Source organism: Micromys minutus (assembly GCF_963924665.1).
Source record: "Micromys minutus genome assembly, chromosome: 2".
In the NCBI taxonomy this organism is placed as follows: domain Eukaryota; kingdom Metazoa; phylum Chordata; class Mammalia; order Rodentia; family Muridae; genus Micromys; species Micromys minutus.
In genome coordinates, this window is record NC_137971.1 from 4,022,489 (window position 1) to 4,040,290 (window position 17,802).

General features: G+C 49.4%; 1 protein-coding gene across 1 annotated transcript in view; it reads right to left on the minus strand.

Annotated features, from left to right (window-relative positions):
- Nucleotides 1–15,368, minus strand: part of VWA2 (von Willebrand factor A domain containing 2) — a gene marked incomplete at both ends in the record, with an annotated part of 29,746 nt that extends 14,378 nt beyond the window's left edge. The window contains 4 exons of the mRNA XM_080911568.1: nucleotides 3,264–3,373; nucleotides 9,933–10,066; nucleotides 11,912–11,986; nucleotides 15,317–15,368. Of these exons, the coding sequence (XP_080767694.1) occupies nucleotides 3,264–3,373; nucleotides 9,933–10,066; nucleotides 11,912–11,986; nucleotides 15,317–15,368 (371 nt within the window). The remainder of the gene's footprint in view (nucleotides 1–3,263; nucleotides 3,374–9,932; nucleotides 10,067–11,911; nucleotides 11,987–15,316) is intronic.
- Between the last annotated feature and the right edge of the window lie 2,434 nt (nucleotides 15,369–17,802).

Here is a 17,802-nt window from a genome sequence, read left to right on the forward strand (position 1 = left end):
TGAGACACATGCAAACTTTAACACACACAAAATGTATCCGTATACATGCATGTATGAGCACCTTTTCATAAAAGCTGATTTGTAATTGTCATGACATTACTGTTCAGGGCATGCAGGGGGAAAGACAAATAGCTTTAGAACTCATGGGATGCAGCCCACTGGTTCCCACAGCCATGTGAGTGTACCTCAGTGCTGCCCCGAGGACCACATGTCCCAGGGACATCACAATGTTATGGAGATCTGCTCGGCTTGCTGCCCTCACATCCCTCCCAATCAGAGAGTTATATGCAAACTTTAAGGGGGTTTCCAGCCTCTCACTGGACAGTGTTTCTGGCCTCACAGAACTAATATCGGTCTCTTTCAGGCATTGCTGCTGGAGCAGATTAATGATTCGGTCACCACCCTAGCAAAGAATTTAGAGATGTGGGTTGTTAGCAATGACCACCACCTTCAGAAAGCATTTGGGAAGATAAAGTTGTTAGTGAGGCTAGACTGAGATGCTTTTGCTACTGGCTCTGATGTAGAAAACCTTAGGAAACAGTTTGAAGTTCAGAGAGACACTCATTAGTTAAGCTGGGGACCTTCATGGTCAGGAACAAGAACAATGGCAGCACTGGCTGACGTGACTCTCACTGAGCCCGGACTGGTGAGGACTGGTTTCTTATGCCCACTTTTCCCCTCAGCTTCCTGATATGAATTAATAAGAATTGCTCATGATATGCGTTAGTAGATATACATTCTGAAGAGTTAAGGTAGATATGACTGTTTTTATATAAAAGTTTAGATTTGTGATTCTTTTAAGATTCTTTTTTTAAAGATTTATTTGTTTTATGTATGTGACTACACTGTTGTGAGCCACCATGTGGTTGCTGGAAATTGAACACAGGATCTCTGGCCAGTGCTCTTAACCACTAAGCCATCTCTCAGTCAGGGTTTCTATTCCTGCACAAACATCATGACCAAGAAGCAAGTTGGGGAGGAAAGGGTTTATTCAGCTTACACTTGCACATTGCTGTTCATCACCAAAGGAAGTCAGGACTGGAACTCAAGCAGGTCAGGAAGCAGGAGCTGATGCAGAGACCATGGAGGGATGTCACTTACTGGCTTGCTTCCCAGGGCTTGCTCAGCCTGCTTTCTTATAGAACCCAGGTCTACCAGCTCAGGGATGGCACCACCCACAATGGGCGGGGCCAGGGATGGCTCCACCCACAATGGGCTGGGCCCTCCCCCCTTGATCACTAGTTGAGAAAATGCCTTACAGCTGGATCTCATGGAGGCATTTCCCCATCTGAGGCTCCTTTCTCTGTGATAACTCAAGCTTGTGTCAAGTTGACACAAAACCAACCAGTACATCATCTTTCCAGCCCCCTAAGATTCTTGCAAGCTTACTTTTAAAGATAAATAATAAAAAAATTACTCCTCTCTTTGTAACTACAATTTGTTGCTTGCAAGTAAGAGAAACTCTCTTTTTTTTTTTTACTTTTTGAAATTTTTTTTTTTGGTGGTGGTGGTGATGGTGGATGTTTTGTTTTGTTTTTTTAACTACCATTGTAAGCTAATCAGGCATTATTATTAATCTGAGGGAATTATTTTGATTCTTATATACCAGAAACATGTTCAGTACGGTCTGAAGACAGCACTAATCATGCTTCATAGTGGACTCTAAGAAATGTCATTGTGGCCCAGTTCAAATTGAAAACTAAGGCGTAACTCTTTATGCTATGGTTGTGATCCCAGTGAAGTCTAACCACCAGCAATAATGATGACACATAATCTACCTCTGAGGAAACTATCTTGCTTGGTTACACTTTGTTAATGTATCTTTTGGGTAATAATTTGTCTTCTTTACCTGTACCACTTAATGTTATTTCTTGCAAAGTTGTTGGGGAACACACTTTCTTCATAATCATTTACTAGAAGAAAACAAAATTTAACTACATTATAATTGTATACTGCTTGAAAGATTTTGCCAGGATATATACGTTGTGGAAGAAAGAACAAAGAGTGGAGGCTGGAACATGGCTCCTTCCACACACCAACTGTGTGTACGTGTACGTGTAAGGTTTGTCTCTGTGTGTGTTCCAGCATGCTCCATCCACCAATTGTGTGTATTTATGTATATATGTGTGAAATGCTTTCAGCCTGCTTGCTGGAGCTTTGCTCTAACCACTGTATGTGTAAATGTGTGTGTGTCTGTAGTTCTGTATGTATATACATGTTTGTGTGCATACATGTATGTATGATATGTATGTATACATGTATTATATATTTTTGTGTATGAAGTTATTGGACACTGCCTTTTGTTTCATCCACTCTCTCTCTCTCTGTGTGTGTGTGTGTGTGTGTGTGTGTAAATTTTCTTTTCTTCTCTTTATGGACAGCCCCAAGGAATTCATAGTTTTTCTACAGGCCACAGGGAGGGCCAGTCCCAGTAAATTAAGCTTTGTTCCCTCAGGAAAAAAAAAAAAAGAGTCAGCGTCAGCTGAGCAGCTTCTTTAACTTCTGGCTGCCATCGGCCTCCGTAGGTGTTGGATTCACCCTGTCAGCAGCTCTAAGTGCTGACCCCTGTGGCTGCCTGTCTCAGCTTGCCCACCACATGGACACACCGTCACTAGTCCCTACCACACGCACACACTTATGCATTGTGTATGCAGCTGAGCACATTATCAGCTCCACAATCTTACAGCATTCTTAGTGACAGAAGGGAAATTTCTCTTTCAGAATGTAAATAAAGTGCAGCTTGGAGAAGTGTGGTGAACCCCCCAACTGAGAGCTATCGCAATGGAGAGTTGAGGCTGGACCTAACATTCTTCCCATAGTCTCACATGCGTCATCCCAGCAGAAACTCTCTTTTCCATGTAACTGACAACTGCATATAACTGGTGTTTTACAGTCCCACCTGGGTGCCACCCTGTAACAGTAGGGGGCAGCCTTGAGACTTGCCAGCTGTGCACAGCTGGAGCCTGAGGTGGGGAAGCACAAACCTTTAAGGAAGCAGGTTTAACTGCAGTTAGCTTCACCAAGTGTGGTGAGGCACACATTTAATCCTAGCACTCAGGGAGGCAGAGGCAGGTTGATCTCTGTGAGTTCAGGGGGAGTCCTGGGCTGGCCTGGACTACACAGTGAGAGCCTATTCCAAAGAAGGAGGAGGAGGAGAAGAAAGAAAGAAGAGAAGGAAGGATGGACGGACGGATAGACGATGGACAAAGTAAGCGGGCAGCTGGCTTCAGCGTCTGCATGGCGCACGCTCCTGTTACACTTACTTGAAAACCATCTTCTTGATGTTCTCCTTCACTTCCTGTCGGGTTGAAAAGGAGTCCAAGGGGAACTCCAGATGAGGGGTGGAACCAAACTGCAAGGCTCCCACGCTGACCTGTAGGAGGAGACAGGGCCAGAGGCCCCAGAGATTTCAGTCAAATCATGAACATTCCCCAGAAGAAAGATGGACGTCTCTCTCCCGGCCACTCAACAAATCCTGTGTGGTGGCTCCTGCCAGCCTCCCTTGAAACGTGGTTGTGCAAAGCAGCTGGAGGATCTGGGAGGATATGGTCAGAATGGCCGGTGCTCTGCTGTGACAGTCAATCATCCTGAAGTACCTGCCCACTGGAAGCTATCCCCACTGGGCTGCCAGCAGCTTTCAGCCAGGCCTCTTGGCTCTGTGTACAAACCCATGTGTCACATCACCCATCCACGGGGTCCCAGTCGATGCCCACATGACTGAAGACACCGTGCAAGGCCTGTCCACCCAGAACTCCAAGGAAAAGAAGCCTGGGTCACTGGGCTTGCGGCATCTGGATTTCTCTGAAGCACTGTCCGCCTGCATCCTCAGGGTGGATGCAGACTGGTAGCAAAACGCTTTCAAACCCAGCAGAAGATTCCACGGAGGCTCCTGCCTAACCTAACCGCAGCCACCGAGCCCTGTACCTCACTGGTGACCCACTCCTGCCAAGCCAGAAAAAAGTCAGACTGAGGGACAGACAGCTCACAAAACAGAGACAAGCAATAGTGGATCTGGAGGTTCAGGTAAGGAAATAGAGAGCTGACAGGTTGAGGTTCCTAACCGAGGAGGCCAGAGGAGAAAACCTGACACATGCCTCACAAAACTGGAGCCAGGACGCTGAGCATCTGGAGTGACCACCAGCTCCTATCCCTCAGCTCTCAAACCCCAGAGGTACCACAGGCTCAGCAGGCCAGCTCTGGCAAAGACTTCAAATGGGCAAAGACACTACTAGAGTCCCCAGGGCAACAATCCCTTAGCTGGCCTAGCGCTTGGCAGACAATGACTTGATGCCCTTGGTCAACCAGATGGCTCCACAGATGGAAAGTTGTTGGTAACTAAGAGCAGAAAGACATTAAGTCTTGGGTGGCCACGTGAGAAAAATGAGTGCTGTGGGTCAGAGTCATGGAGTAACTTGAGAAGTCGAGTGGAAGGAAGTCTGCCATGGTTTCCCTGGAAAATAACATGAAACAAGAGCTCAAGCCAGTGGAGAAGATTGAGAGCTCAGCATGGTACTGAAACAACCAGAAAGACCATCGCAAACTCAAGGAGATGCTGTGAATGGATTCAAGCTTCAGGGCTGAGTATCTCAACCAGGAACATTCTGAAAGAACTCTTGGGAGAATTCCCTTGTTTGCCAGGAACTCAAATCCAGTCTTCAATCTTTTATAGGTTGTGAAGTCTGATAAACTTCCACACAGTCACAGGTTAAGACAAAACAGAAAGAGAATTTACAGCTCAAGGAGGCAAAGGTTAGTTCCTCCATGTATAAAAGGACAACAACGATCGAAGATCCAGGGAAGGGAAGCAGATGGTTCTTTAATGGCGGGACATTTGGCCTTAGGAGAATGAGACTATCAGCTTGTGAAAAAGAAAGATGCAATGTCTGCAAAGCAAACTGTTCTCTGCCACTGTGGGCAGGAATGTAAACTGGTGTCACATCTATGGAGGGCAGCATATGTATTAACAGCTAAAAGTGCACAGTGGGGTTACCCTTCAGATGCCTTCTACACAGTGCATGGGGTATTTATAAGACCACAGCATGTTTGCGATATCTATCTATCTGTGTATATATATAGAGATGATGAGACTTTCCAAGATAATATGATATAGAAAGACGGGGGACAGAGAGCAATGTGTAAACCTATGCTAACTTTCATAGGAACGGAGAAAATGGAAGCACATCTTTATGCTGCCTGAACTATACGAAGTGGATCTGCAAGGGTGCTTGGAACAGGTGTTGGGGGGGACCCAGTGATCATTCAGAGTGGGTGGCAGGGGAGGGGGAAGGGAGATCTGGTGACCAATCAGAGCAGGTGGAGGAGGGGGATCTGGCGAATGGGGAATGTGTGGGTGCAGATTTTCCTCTCTGTCCTTTGTATTGAACCATGTAAGGAAGAAGTTGGTCAAACAGGTGGGAGGACTTCTCTGGAGACCAGCAGCTGGGCCCCTGGCTTGGGCTAACCAGGAAGGACACAGCTTCAAATACAAGTGCACAGCAAACAGCCTCAGTCACTGGCTAAGGCCTTTTATTTAATTGGTGGTTTGGGAGTAAAATCGCTGCCTTTTATCTGCAGTTTACTGACCACAGAAGCAAACCCGCCCAGGTTTCAGTCACAGGGGCTATTAAAGCAGTAAATGAGTGTTTGTAAAGTTAAAAGGAAGACTTCAAACACTCCAGCCCACCTCAACAACAGGCCGTCCACACTCTCAACTTAGAGCTACTTGGAAATGTCTTCCTGGGAACAAAAGGGATCAAAATGAGCGTCTGATCGGATACAGCAAACAGAAGAGGCAGAAAAGCCGAGGCCACCCAGCGGAGCCTCTCTGCAGAGGTACCAGTGGTCAGTCGGTGGTCAGTCAGGACACTGGCTCACCCAAGCAGACATCATTTTCTGTTCCTCCAGGTCTGTGCATGTGTGTGTGTGTGTGTGTGTGTGTGTGTGTGTGTGTGTGTGTGTATGTGTGTGTGTGTGGTGTGCGTGTGCATACTTGTGTCTGCAAAAGCACGAAGAGGCCAGAGGCCAACCTTGGGTGTTGTTTCTCCGTTGGTGGTGTTTTTCTGTATTTTGAAATAGGGTCTCTTATCGGGGACCTGGGGCTCACTGGTCAGGCTAGAGTGGCTGGCCATAGGTCCCCAGAGGTCTGTCTATTTCTGTCTCATCAATATTGGGATTGCAAACGTGTAGCACTGTGTACAGCTTTTTATGCGGGTTTGGGAACAGAACTCAAGTCCTCCTGCGTGAGGAACAAGCACATTTATCTCTTCTAGCGACTGAACTCCTCCCCCTTGCTGAGAGGAAGTCTTTCTTAGGTTGAACCCAAACTGATCTCCCCAAGCACCCATGGCTCACTTTCTCAAGATGGAGCCTGTCTGCACTCTTTCACACGCATGGCTCCCTCCTATAGAGAAGCTTTCCAGAGAAAGCTCTGGCTCTCCGTTAACAGGCCCTGCCCGAGAACCCCATACATTTTTACATCACGGTCTGAACCTGAAATATGTTTCGGGCTCACATTCCGGAGCTCAGTCCCCAGCCTGTGGTGCTGCTGGAGCCTTGACTAGGCAGTCAGGCTGGTGGAAGCAGGTCTCAGAGGCTGGCCTCTGAACCATCCACCGAGCCCTAGCTTCAGCCTGCTTGCTCTCTTCCCCCCACACCCCTGTACCGTGTAAAGAGCTACAATGTTTCAGGTTCTCAACACTGTACTGTATAAAGAGCTACAGTGTTTCAGATTCTCACCACCAGAGATGCAGCCACATCTTAGCCAGGGTTTCCCCACCATGATGGGCTAAAATCTTCCTGGAACCATGAGACACACAAATTGTTCTTCCTTTTTGGCCACAATGGCACCAAAAAGAATCAAGACGCACAGACACTTAAGTCCCCTGAGCTGTAGTGATCTGCTCCCGACAGTGTCAGCCAAGAGGTTGTTTTCCTGTTTTTCTGACTGTGTTCCACCCCATTCCATGTCCCTGACCCTCTTCACTACTACAGACACTGTGTGGGGAGGCTCTCTTGAGCATTGTGTAAAACCATTCACCTGTCAATAAAAAGGCCTTTGGCCAATGAACTGGGGCAGAAAACAGGAGGTGGGAGTTCCTGCAGTTGAAAAGGGGAGGGGCAAGAGGGAGGGATTCTGGGAAATAGTCAGGTGCATAAGATTCCATAGGACAGAGAGGAAGACCTCTGCATAAACCTGAGGAGAGGTAACCAGTAGAAAAACTTAGACTAGAGGAAAATGGGTCATTAAGCTATGAGTTAGTTGTGGAGCACAGCCCAAGTTATTGGCTAAGCATTTATTAATATTACAACTCTGCTGGTTGTCAACTGGCTGCGTGGCAGCTGAGTAAGGTCTTTGTGACAGTATATCATCCCAGCCAATGGGAGAGCCAGATGGGCTAGCAGGGCAAGTCCTGGGCTAAGAGTCAAGAGCCCAGTTCTTCAGCTTAGCGCTGTCTGAGGTTGCTCCGTGACCTTAGCCATCACTTTATTCTCTTCTGCAGAACACGGGATCAGAATGTACATTCAGGACCAGCGACCTGGCTCAGGGTGAGGTGCTTGCTGCAGAGGCTGATGCCCTGGGGAACCACAAATGTAAGGAGAAAACGGTCTCCTGGTAGCTGTCCTCTGACTGCACATGAGTACACACACATGTACAGTAGATGTAAACAGTTAAAGAATGTATATATCATACTCTTCTCTCCCAACTTGCTGGCCTCAGGGGTTCCAGGACACTCACTCAGAATATACAAGCCAAACGCCAATGCTGTTTAACCCTTACACTTACACCACTTCCTCCGGGAAGAGTGGTATATATGGTTACATACACCACAATGCATATGCATACATATATACATCTGCACCACTAGTGATGGGAGGGGGGTTATTTTTAAAGTAGCCCTGTCTTGAGGAAGGTGGAGACCCGGCAGGCTTCTGCCCTGGCTCCTTTAGGCTGACGCCCCACTGACACCATGAGTGGCATCTCTAGCATGCCAGAGACCAGGCCTGGCTGGCTGCACTCCAGGGCAGTGTGCGCACACTTGCAAATGACACCCTTTCTCCAGACAATCTGGCTCCCATTACAAGCCTTGCTTGTTCCTAAATCCTCCAGCTTTTACAGGATTAAGCCCAGAATGTTGGCCTGGAAAATCCCTTCCTTTCTCAGCCTGTGACTGGTCTTTAATTTAAATAATTATGGCTTCTTCATTTTCTTTCATTTTTGGGTGGGTTTACATGGTTGAAAAATCCACAAAGTATAACTATGAGTGTGTGTGTGAGTGTGTGAATGTGTATGTATGTGTGAGTGTGTATACACACATACACTTTCTGGATTTGAACCCTACCTGATCATTCATAATTAAGGATGAATGGAAGCCCTAGCTGATTATTACCTGTCCCTGCCAATGAGCATTCAGATTGCCGGAAATCGTTTATGGTGACAGGAAATGGTGTTAGCATTTAGTGTGGATGGGAGCATTTAGGAACGGACTGTCAGACTAGGATCCCAGCTGCTACGCGTCAGGTGAATAGGAGGGCCTCGAGAAGTGGAAGCATTGGACATGCCTATGTTTATGTGCAAGGGAGCATTCATTTCTTAAAGGCCCATGAAGGGAGGCACCAAGCCCCTGGTGTTCCTGTTCAGCTGGGGATGAAACAGCCATCAGGCTGGAGGTCTGCTGCTGGGTGAGGGATGCCGAGGGCCTGTGTGGGCCTCTCAGGGGATGTCTGCACTCACTGTGCTGTGGGTAAGTCAACAAGAGCCCTGCTCTGCTGTCCGAGACATTCAACACCAGGAAGACAAGACCTGAAGGTGCTCTATGGATTCCCTCAGACAAGAGATCTTTTCAAGGAGCCAGAGAGGACAGAGGGACAGAGATGTTTCCCACTAATGTTTTGGTCTGTTCGGTGTGCATTCTGTTTTCCAAGGAGCCAGGGATGAAATTTTAATTGCGAGGGAAGACCTCCATCGCTTAAATCCTCCTCAACAACAGGTCACGTACAGAGCATCCACGGAGACTTAATTAAGCTGCTTTAAACACAATCTCTCCTTATAGTTGGAAACCAGATCCGTGCCCATCCCTCCACAGCCGTGAGCCTGGATGAGGCGGTCTTCCCCCAGATGTAAGGGAAGGAGGTTATTCACGTGGCTCATGGATGCCCATTTGGTGCCATCCTAGGAGTTCTGCCAGCTCCACAGGAGAGAAGTGTACACTCTCCTAACTTCTGCCCCCACCTGTGGGGAACTAGCTGGAAAGACAATGCAGAACTACTTGGCTGTGTGGGAAGCCACACCAAGGAGGACAAGGGGCACCCTGAGGAGGATGAAGGGCTGTCTCAGTCAGGGTGTCTATTCCTGCACAAGCATCATGACCAAGAAGCAAGCTGGGGAGGAAAGGGTTTATTCAGCTCACACTTCCACATTGCTGTTCATCACCAGAGGAAGTCAGGACTGGAAGCCAAGCAGGTCAGGAAGCAGGAGCTGATGCAGAGGCCATGGAGGGATGTCACTTACTGGCTTGCTTCCCCTGGCTTGCTCAGCCTGCTTTGTATAGAACTCAGCTCTACCAGCCCAGGGATGGCTCCACCCACAATGGGCTGGGTCAGGGATGGCACCACCCACAATGGGCTGGGCCCTTCCCCCTTGATCTCTAGTTGAGAAAATGCCTTACAGCTGGATCTCATGGTGGCATTTCCTCAACCGAGGCTCCTTTCTCTGTGACAACTCCAGCTTGTGTCAAGTTGACACAAAACCAGCCAGTATAGGGGCACACTTTGCTGCCTTGGCCGATCCCTGACACCCCAGCATCAGTCCCACCACATTGTAATTTGCCCCTTAGTCCTCTGCATCCCACAGACAATCCATTCCTTCCTCTGCTCAAAGCGAGGATCCTGTAACTCGAAACAAAGGGCACCAGATGAGATGCACTTGCACTCACCCTGCCAGGGCTGATGTCCAGGGCATCACAGACAGCACTGGCGAAGCGCTTGGACCTCTCGAAGCTCCCTTTGCCGATGCTGTGTGAACCATCTAACAGAAACAGGATGTCAACTGCAGCCGAGCACCACATCACTGCACGGAGGAGCAAATGGAGGTAATCAAACTATTAAAGACTGTGAGACAGGGTCTGCTCGTGAGCTCTTCAGCCATATTACATGAGTCCTGCCAAGAGGGTCTTCTGGGCTGGTCATGGTCCCAGCCTTTGAGGGTCACTGTCTCAGTTGGGTGTTCTGATGTGTGAGGCTGAGCAAGAGTTCAATTAGCAGCAGGGGCCATACCTGTCTTTTACTTCAGCACTGCCTGAGGTGCATCTGAGTCAGTTTTTACCAAAAGCAAGGTGAGGAGGAAAGGGTTTATTTGGCTAACACTCCCTCCCATACGGCAGTTCTTCATGAAAGTCCTCAGAGCAGGAACCTGGAGGCAGACGCTGACGCAGAGGCCATGGAGGGGTGCTTCTTACTGGCTTGCTTCCCCTGGCTTGTTCAGCCTGCTTTCTTATACAACACAGGACCACCAGCCCAGAGATGGTACCTCCCACAATGGGCTGAGTCCTCTAAAATCACTAACTAGGAAACAGCCTACAGGCTCGCCTACAGCCAGATCTTATGGAGGCATTTTCTCAGTTGCGGCTCCCCCTCCACCAAATTACTATGTTTATGTCAAAGCTGGCACAAAACCAGCACAAGGTGTATCTGACACAGCCATCCACCTAATCCTTTTAGTACCCCAAGGATTTTATTTCTTTGAGTGTCTTCTTGGGACCTCCTATACCATACAATTCACCATTTAAGGTACATAGTCAGCATTTCTAGTGCACACACCGACAGAATCCACCACCACCACCCTTGATGATAGAACATTTTCTACCACCTAAAGGCGGAAGTCTGTCATCTAGCTCTCAACTCTGATCCTAAGGAGTTCTGTACGTGTGTGTGTGTGTGTGTGTGTGTGTGTGTGTGAGTGTGTGTGTGTGTGTGTATGTGTGTGTGTATGTGTGTGTGTGTGTATGTGTGTGTGTATGTGTGTGAGTGTGTGTGTGTGTGTGAGTGTGTGTGTGTGTGAGTGTGTGTGTGAGTGTGTGTGTGTGTGTGTGTGTGTGTAGCACAGAGGCTGGCGACAGGTATGCTCTTCTATTGCATTCTCCTTCAGTTTTTCACACAGTGACTCTCATTGCTTTTGGAGCTCATGGGTTGACCAACAGGATTCTGTGAGCACTGCCCAGTGCTGGGATCGCTGTACCCTGTCACACCCTCTGAGCCACACCCTCAGCCTGAGATAGGGGAGCAGGTAACAGAGTGCCAGGGAGTGGCGGGCTGGTGATGAATCCTGGTTCCCCATCTGGGAGGGTGGGAAGAAGAGGAACCAGCTTCTGGAAAGGGAAAGTTTGGCTTGAGCAGGCAGAAGGAGGAATATGGCAGGAAATATGTGTGGCGTGGAGGCAGTCGGGGGACAGAGAACCCTGATGTTGGCTAAGAAATTCAGCAACAACGGGCCTGCTGTGCTGACCCAAGGTCTATCCTGGGACCCGCATGGTAGAAAGAGAGCACGCTCCTCCTGTGCCCTTTGACCTCCACATGCACTCACACACATTAAGTGTGCACACACAGACACACACAAATAAATAAATGAACCCAACAAAAATTGAACTTAAAGTTCAGTAGCAACGAGGTTGTTTCTGTTGCTGCCGCTTGTAATTATCACTGTTTAACCAAGGAGGGCTGCTCAGCAGGACTTTTGGGAAGGACTGAACGTGGGAAATGACCAGGAAGCCCATGCCATGAGAGGCAGCAGCAGACACTCCCTGGGTCCGCTGCACAGAGGTCTGAGCAGCCTCGTGTGTGTGTGTGTGTGTGTGTGTGTGTGTGTGTGTGTGTGTGCGTGCGTGTGTGTGTGTAGGAGTAGATGAGCTGAACTTACATTTGCTGGCCACTGCGATCTTCCCCATGGTCTCCCGGCTCACGTGCACTTCCTGAAGAGAGGTGGTTGGGGACACTGGGGGAGAAAACATCAGAAGTGATCATGACGTGGAAAGATGGGAGGTGTCTTTATCTCAACATTATGTGTCCTAAATGAACACGGAAGAAAGCAGAAGGTAGAAATATACAGAAGTCGAATATTCCTTTCTCAAACCCCACCCCCCCAGAGCTGTGGCTGTGGTGTGCAAGGCTGGGCTGTGGCTCATCGTAGAACACGTGTGTGATGCCCTGGGCTGAATGCTTGGCTCCCACCTCTCAGCTCCTAGTATCTGTGTGGGCAGGATTTAAAGATGGCTCCCCTTCCCTGAAGTTCCTTTGTTATTTATATTTGAGCATCTGTGAAGGAAAGGTTTGCTGTTGTTGTTTTCCACTTTTTAACACCAGATGGCTGTGGTCCTGAGTTCTGTACTGGATCCTCTGGACACAGCCCTTGGCTGTATGTCCCGGTACATTGTTGCCAGGTCTCAAGCTGCTGCAGGATCAAACGTCACTGTCATAACGGAAGAGACCAGCCCACAGAAAAGCACCAGGGCAGATGTTTGAAGGAGAGCCAGAATGCTGAAACGTGCAAACTTCCCTGACTAAATTTAAAATTTAAATAGAATTGAGAAAGGATGAAATTGGGGGTCTTCCCCATGATGGTGATGCTATAAATTGACAAGAGCTTTCTAGAAAACAGTTTGGCCACGTGAGTTAAGAATCATCGAAATGACGATGTCCTTTGACCCTGTAGTATTATGGCTGAAAATAAATCGAGGGAAAAACAGCTGTCGTGGGACAGATGTCGTGGGAGGGAAATGTAGGTCAAGACACTCCCCTTCAACAGTCTCTGAGCTAGAGGAATGCAAGCACACTAACAGACACACAAAAATATGTGGGAAACAATGCTGATATATTTACCAATACAGTTGATATGACCAGGGGCTAAAATGTTTGAGGGTGGCACGTTCATTGATAAGTTTTCTGTGCTTCCTACTTAGGTATAATGGTCTATGAGCAGTCAGGGATAATTTATAAAGACTCCTTACAACCGCCAGGAAACCGATAAGACACACACTCAAAGAGCATGGTGGGCAGGGAGTAACCGTGAACACGGATGTTCCTGGTTGGCCTGCTCACTCAGCACCAGCCCGGGGGGTCCCCTGCCTTCCTGGCTCCTCCAATCATACCAGGCTGCAGTGGGCACCCCGCTGCTCTCTGTTTCCCACCACTGCGCCAGCAGACCGTCCCTGCTTCCCACAGGCTATGGGGGGCTGGGTCTGGGACAGGCTCTCTGTTTCACCTGCCAACTCAGAGACCACAGCTATTCATCCCAGAGTCCCACAGGGACCTCAGTTCCCTGGAAACCCCCAAGCATAGGAACACACCCTGTCTTCCACGTTCACGGACCTTCACTCTCCACCTGCATTCCACAGACACCAAAGTTTCCTGAATAAAGTCTACGAGTTGTTGACAAAGGTCCCAGAAGCCAAAAGACTCTTCACAACCCCATAACAAATGTCAAAGCACTGTTCACTTTTAAAGACTTAACAGGAACCCCAAACCGCTGAGACAGGGACGCTGGGGAGATCCATATAGGAACAGAGCTGCGTGCTTTAGCTGCTTCTAATCAAGTTGGCTGCCTCTTTCAAAGACCTCCTGCCAAGTTTCCAGAACCTCACCGTCCTGGTGTCTGGGTGGGCAATGCTCATGCACAGACAACACTAAACTGTGGTTGTAACCAAACACTCACTCTCAGAAGAGGGACCGGGCTTACACAGAGAGCTCCTGTAGTCATGTCTCCCGAGAGGACCCATCATGGCGGGGCCCGAGCAGGAGTCAGGAGGCCTGGCTGTCACTCTGACCATAAGTTAGTGACCCAGCCTCTTTGGATCCCAGGCCCTCAGCTGTCCAGACTGTTGGACAGATCAAGCCTGTGAGCATTCGGAACAGGCCCGGGAGAGGAAGCACTGTCACATGACAGAACTCAGGCTGGGGATGCTCATCAGAAACTTATTTAGGCCTGGCTCCTCCAGGCGGCTCAGTATTCACACCAGCGAGGCTGGATACCTCTCCCTGGCTTGGAGATGGGATAAAATGGCCTCTACTCCCAGCCTCATGTTCTTGGGGGACATCAGGAGAGGACCAAAGCTGGCGCAGCAGACAGCAACATCTGCTTTCTGAAACGCAGACTAGGGAAGATCACACTCCTAGAGGCTTCCAAATGACATCTCAGTTTTGCAGGAGAGCACCCCAGGCTGGACTTGCACAACTCACCCACCAGTGTACATGTTCTTGTTTCTGGAATGTCCACTGGCAGGCACACTGGTCCTCTGCCATCTTGGTTCATCCTTTGAAGAGGCTAGTACTTAGGGATGGGGGTAGGGTGCAGATCAGGAGGTCAACAGGAGGGAGCGGTGACCCCGTGTTTCAGTCTACACTGCGGTGGGTAATCCATCCACAGGGTCCTTCTCAGGGGAAACCACCAGCTCTCTAAAACTCACAGCAGGGCACTCATATCCTCAGACCACAGGGCACAGTCTCTGGAGGGAGGAGTGGGGGAAGGACAATCTGGATGCAGAGAGGCCATGGAGCGCACTGAGGGATGGGCAGGAGTTTACTGGGTGACAGTGGCAGGAGGGGAGTGCGGGTGATATGGCAGACTGGCTTCGGGATTCAGAGCCTCTTCAGAGGAGAAAGTAGGGGTGCTGTGTAGGAGGAAACACCACAGAGGACTCATGGGATGAGGCAGGGCCTCTTAGAGAAGGAGGAAGTCACTGAGAAGCTTCAGGTAGGGGCAAAGCAGCAGCTGGACAAGATCAGATTGGTACAGGGAAAAGGCACTAAGTGGAGAACAGCCGAGGCTGGTCAGGATCTTCCCAGGACCATCAAGAGACCACTGTAGAAGGGGAAGCAGAGAACAATGGGGCCTCAGGGAGGGAGGCTGCCGGGGTGTGGAACTGTATATTCAAGAGACTGCAAATTTAAAATCGGGGTTGGGAAGGTGGCTCTGTGTGTCCCGGGGCTGCTGTGTTGGGCTTGCTGTGTCCTGAGCTCAGATCCCCAGCACCCGTAGGAAGCTGGGAGCAGTGGTGTGTGTCTGCAGCCCCAGCACTAGAGGTGGAGACGGGACAAGCCCGGGGACTCACTGCCAGCCCACTTCCCTGAAGGCGTGAGCGGGGAGTTCAGCAAAAGTCTGGCCTCAAATGCTGGAGAGTGAGCGAGGAGAAAGACATCTCACATCAACTTCAGGCGAGCACATACCTCCTACACACACACACACACACACACACACACACACACGAGCCAGCGAGATTAGAAACAAACTGAGCCCTCAGAATTTAGAGCCCACCGAAAGACACCTTACCTCTGGAGAACAGGAGAGCGTACATGGCTGGTAGAAACAGAAACGGAGGCATGTTGTTAGACCTGGGGGCAGGGGAGAAGAGAAAGCAGGCGTCAGCAGAGAGCACTGTGACCGGCCCCAGCGGCCTTGGCATGACTATGGCAGTCTGGAGAATCAAGCCAGCCTACACCATGAAGGCCGTTCCCAAAATCTAACTTTAATCAGCTGTCTGACATAGTTCCAGATAGCACTCCTATCTCAAATCCAGTCAGGAAACCCTCCTCAGTCTTTTGGAGATTTCCTGCCCCAAAGGTCCCCAGTCTCAGCCCTTTGAGGTCCCAACAGGCCATATGATCCCTTTCAAAGCCGCTCTCTTCGGGAAACGAGCAAGACGAAGGCTGGAGTTGAACGCCATCATTTTCTGAATCCTCTAGCGAGTTGGGGACGTTTCTATGTCACTGAGATCGTCTCCAAAGAGGAGCTGCACATCCTGGTTTGCTTACAGATGCTGGGATGAAACACATGACCAGGAGCATGTGTTTCTTGGGGAAGAAAGGGTTTACTCAGCTTCTGTCACTGAGGGAAGCCTGCAGGAATCTGGAGGCAGGAACAGAAGCAGAGGCCAAGATGCTTACTGACTTGCGCAGTTCCTTTTATATACAACCCTGGAAGGACCACCTGCCTGGGGATGGCGCCACCCACAGTGGGCTGGGGCCGCCCACACCAATCTCTAATCAGGAAGTTGTCCACACGCCAATGTGATGGAGACATTTTCTCAGCTGAGGCTCCTTCGCAGATGACTCTAGCTTTGTCAGGTTGGCAAAGACACACACAGCCCTACACACTCAGTGTTGCCAGACCGAAAGCGCCAGGAGACCCCCAAGTGCTGGGGAGGCTATTGGCCGGCTTAGAGGGGTCATATGATTCCAGATCCTGGGTTGCCAGCAAAGCAGACTCAGAACTTTCCTTCCTCTCAGCATGTAGTTTCCTTTACATCCTAGATGGATCTGGTACTTGCCCTGCCTGCCACTGGGGTGGAGGAAGCAGTGGCTGAGAGGGAGTGAGGGATTCAAGGAAGACTTCCTGCTCCTTGGTTCTAAAGTGGTTTCTGGGTTTCCAGCCTCTGACCCTGGAACACGCATGTGCAGAAGTCAGAGGCTCAAGCCTGTGCACATCAAAGGATGATTCCGAAAATCACGCTCCCAGCTGTCTGTGAGGAGGAGCCTGCTTCCAAGAGACCGAGAACTGCGGCCCCTCCACTCATACCACAGAGCTAACCTAAGCACCATCACCTTTCCTACTGCCTGCCTCTGCTTGCCCAGCTGGGCGTTTTCATCTTCCCACCTTCCTGCTCGTTAAGACAGAATTTGTCTTGGCATTCTGCAAATAGAAGCTGCCTGGGAAGTAGTTCCCCACAATGTTGGTCACGGGTGCTGCTTGACAATCCTGACGGCATCTCTCCCTCCCGTCCCCTATTTCCACACAGCCCACACACCAAACCGATCCCCTCTCCTTCGCCAGAAGCCCAATGCACCTGGGATGGTGCACTAGGGATGAAGCCTGGAGCCTGTACTTCCTGGTACACAGGAAGAAACTCACATGCTCAGTAGGTCACACAGAGTGTCACCTGCAGAGAATGGGAGGAACCTTCCAGGGGCATCTTTGTGTTCACATACTCAATGATTTTTTTTTCATACCAAGAGCATAGGATGGACAGCTGCCGCCAAACCAGTGAACTGTTATCAGACGTTCTGTGAAGTATCATTAGCATCCCAGACTCTTCTAAGCCAATCACCACAAATATTCAGTTTATTCTCATCTCGTTACATATTAAGATGTTCTTACAATGTTAATTCAATACTGCTCTATGTCAAGAATGTAATGGGATTGTATTGCCCGAGCTGCCTTTAAACTCCTGGGCTCAAGGATGCTTCAGCCTCCTGAGTATCTATGAATACGATCGGTGCACATCACCTGTTTAGCCTCAAGAAGTTTTTAAAATAAGCATGAATTCTGCAGTAAAAACCAACAACCACTTTTATTGAGTAAACATTCATCACAGGCTGCTACTGGGTTCCAGACATTGGGTCCTCTCTCTTAACCCCCTTAACCAGTGAGAGTGAATCACCCCCACTGCAGATGCTACTCAAGACTCGAGCAAAGAGACTGGGACAGGAGACCCAGTGGGGGACAGAAGTTTGGGATCCAGGAAAAGGCTATGAACTATGGGAAGGAGGAGAGTCCTGATTGTATCTGACACCCTGAATCCGGTCCTCCGGCAGCTTTAACCAGCTAGTGCCTTCCTTGCATTCTCGTACTGGATATGGTGAGATTTCCACTCCTGTGCAGAGGCAGGAAGCCAGCCTGTTTGCAGGTCCACCTTGCCAAACCCTTTCCATGACAGAACCCCTTGCCCATTGTCTCCTTTCCTCTGTTCCATTACCTATGCGCCTCATACTTTATTCCAAGCTTCCAGGCGGCTGGCAGCTGGATGTGGGAGCTGTGCT